The sequence below is a fragment of the Priapulus caudatus genome, unplaced genomic scaffold (assembly GCF_000485595.1).
Source record: "Priapulus caudatus unplaced genomic scaffold, Priapulus_caudatus-5.0.1 Scaffold529, whole genome shotgun sequence".
NCBI lineage: Eukaryota > Metazoa > Priapulida > Priapulimorpha > Priapulimorphida > Priapulidae > Priapulus > Priapulus caudatus.
Window position 1 is genome coordinate 61,592 of NW_014577590.1, and position 2,544 is coordinate 64,135.

A 2,544-nucleotide genomic window follows, 5' to 3' on the forward strand; every position below is an offset into this window, starting at 1 on the left:
GCGGGTGTCCCTACGTGGCGCTTCAGAGTGCCTCGAGGTCGGCATGAAGCTGGAAGGTGCGTGCAAATTGCGTGTGCGTGAACGTGTGTGTGTGTTGCGTGCGTTTTGTACGTGTGTACGTGCGTGCGTGCGTGCGTGTGGTGCGTGTGTACGTGCAAATTGCTGTTTGTGCACGTGTGTGTGCGTGCATGCGTGTGCGTGCGTGCGTGGCGTGCGTGCGCGTGCGTGTCTGTTTGTGCCCGTGGTTTGTGCACGTGCGTCGCTGTCGTGCGTGACATGTGTTGTGTGTGTGTGTGTGTGTGGTGTGTGTGTGTGGTGTGTGTTAGATGTCTCCTCAGTGGTTGTAGGAATGGAATATGTGGGTGTATAGATGAATAGGGGAGGACAATGGTGTAGGAGAGCCGAGGGCTTGCAGTCGTGGTTGTCAGTCGTGGTTGTTCACTTACTATGTCGTGTGCAGTGTGTGTTATTTTCTCAAGGTGTGTCACGGTGAGGAGTTAGATATGCTGTGAGGAGTGTCACTAATTTAGCGTAATGGGGGTATAGTGGAGGAAACATCGTATCTGAGGAATGGAGGAGGCTATATAGGGTTAGATGTATTCGGGAACTGTGTTTGTTAGATGTTTGCAACGAAATGTAGAAGCGAGGGAATTGATGTGTTGGGGAACTGTGTTGCGTTGGATGATGATATACTCAAAGAATGTTGGAGGCGAGGTTTAGGTGATTCTTTGTGCGGTTAGCCCATGATAGACGCGGTGGAACAACTGTTGGCAAAAATATTGTACGATGTTTTAGTTTTAGTTTTACTTAGCGTATTGTGTGGCACAGATGTTAGTGTTGGTAGTAATGTCAGGCGGTTGTTACTTGCCCAGTAAAGTGGTGGCTGTTGCACTGTTGGGTGTAATGTCGGTGATAGATGTTTGGTGTCTATGTAACAAGGTTAGAAATTAACTTGCGTTGCGCCCGATCAAACTACTTGCTGGCAGTGAAAAGGGCAGGAGCAAGTTTACTCACCCAGCAGGCAGAATCTTTGGTGGTTGTTGTTTTATGGTGTATTAGGATATCTTGGGCAGCAAGCATTGACTGCTGACGTTTGAAGCAAATAGCCTAGCTGACTCTTGACACTTTGTAGGCAGCGAAACTGCTGGCTTGCTGCCCTCAATTTTGAACCTATTGTTGTGTCCCTTGCGTGTTGCAGGTTTGCTGTAACGTGGGTGGTTAGCAGACATTATTTGGCCAGTCAGTATTATTTTGAGACCCTCAGTAGGCGTGCCTTTATGACAATGTGTTTGCCACTGCAGGCACGATGCGCCAGATCGCACTGGAGGCCCACGCTAGGTCGTTTAAGAAACGTAAAGCCGAAGGATAAAATTCTCAAGGTGATATAAAAAGAGGCACAGCTTGACATGTAGGGGGGTCTGGGTGGCATGCCCCCCTGAGAAATTTTTGACGTCGTGGAAATGGCAATCTGGATGAGTCTGGTGCGAGAGAGACTTTTTGAACAAAACTGTATGAAACAAAATTTTTAACCCAAAATTTACTGGAAGACTGTGCTTTCACGTGTGTTCTATCTGCGGGCGTCACTGGCCCAGATGATGGATAAGCACGTTCGATTATAATACTCAGACCAAACTCTCTTCCACACGTCTTGTCATCGCAACTAGCAGCACACGCTACGTTGCATAGAGTTAAATTATATCAAGCTGTGTTCCAACTAACAATCTTCATCACCAAATGATAGTACAAGATATCGCAGATCAACGAAATATGACTTTTAAGAAAAAAATCTATCAAATATACTTAATATGATGAAAGTCTTTTTATACCGCCGCAAACGAAGTTTGAAGGCGGTATATAGGCGTCATCTTACGATTGGTCGGTCGGGCGGTTGGGCGGGAGGGCGAATGGGCGAATGGTCGGGCGCTCAGGCAGTCGGTCGGTCGGTCCGTTGCAAAATGTTTATGGCGCAAACTACTTCCACAGTTTTCAAGGGATTCCAATCAAACTTCATACACTTGGTCACGATGAAGTGTAGATGTGCGAGACATATTTCTTGTGTGCGTCCATCGACGCGTTGCCATGGAAACCGTATCTCATCCTTAATTATACCCCCGCCGTTGCAAAAAGTTTGTGGTACGAACTACTTTCACAGATTTCAAGGGATTCCAATCAAACTTTAGACACTTGATCACCATGAAGTGTAGATGTACGTGACATATTTTGTGTGTGGACATATATTGCCATGGAAACCGTATCTCATCTTTTTTTCTTTTTTTAATTTCATCATATTTTTTGTGTTCTGTGTATTCTTTACTCATAATATACGCCACACCATGACCTTCCATTTCCCCTCCGACAAAGCGGTATTGCGAGGGTATTAATCACTATCAGTGATAACTCTATCTAGTTTAATTTGCCAGCTAATATACGAATAATTACATGTCATCATTGTCATGTATATTTTTGCTTTTAATTAAACAAATGATTAATTAATTATTGCTTCTAAAATAATAAATAAATCTACAACAGGCTTAATATAACGAA

At 44.6% G+C, this 2,544-nt stretch overlaps 1 protein-coding gene across 1 annotated transcript in view; it reads left to right on the forward strand.

The window, feature by feature from the left end:
* The window catches only part of LOC106811338 (nuclear hormone receptor FTZ-F1-like), a gene marked incomplete at its 3' end in the record, with an annotated part of 26,550 nt that overhangs the window by 7,181 nt on the left and 16,825 nt on the right, over positions 1-2,544 (forward strand). The window contains exons 4-5 of the mRNA XM_014814920.1: positions 1,199-1,205; positions 1,302-1,352. Of these exons, the coding sequence (XP_014670406.1) occupies positions 1,199-1,205; positions 1,302-1,352 (58 nt within the window). The remainder of the gene's footprint in view (positions 1-1,198; positions 1,206-1,301; positions 1,353-2,544) is intronic.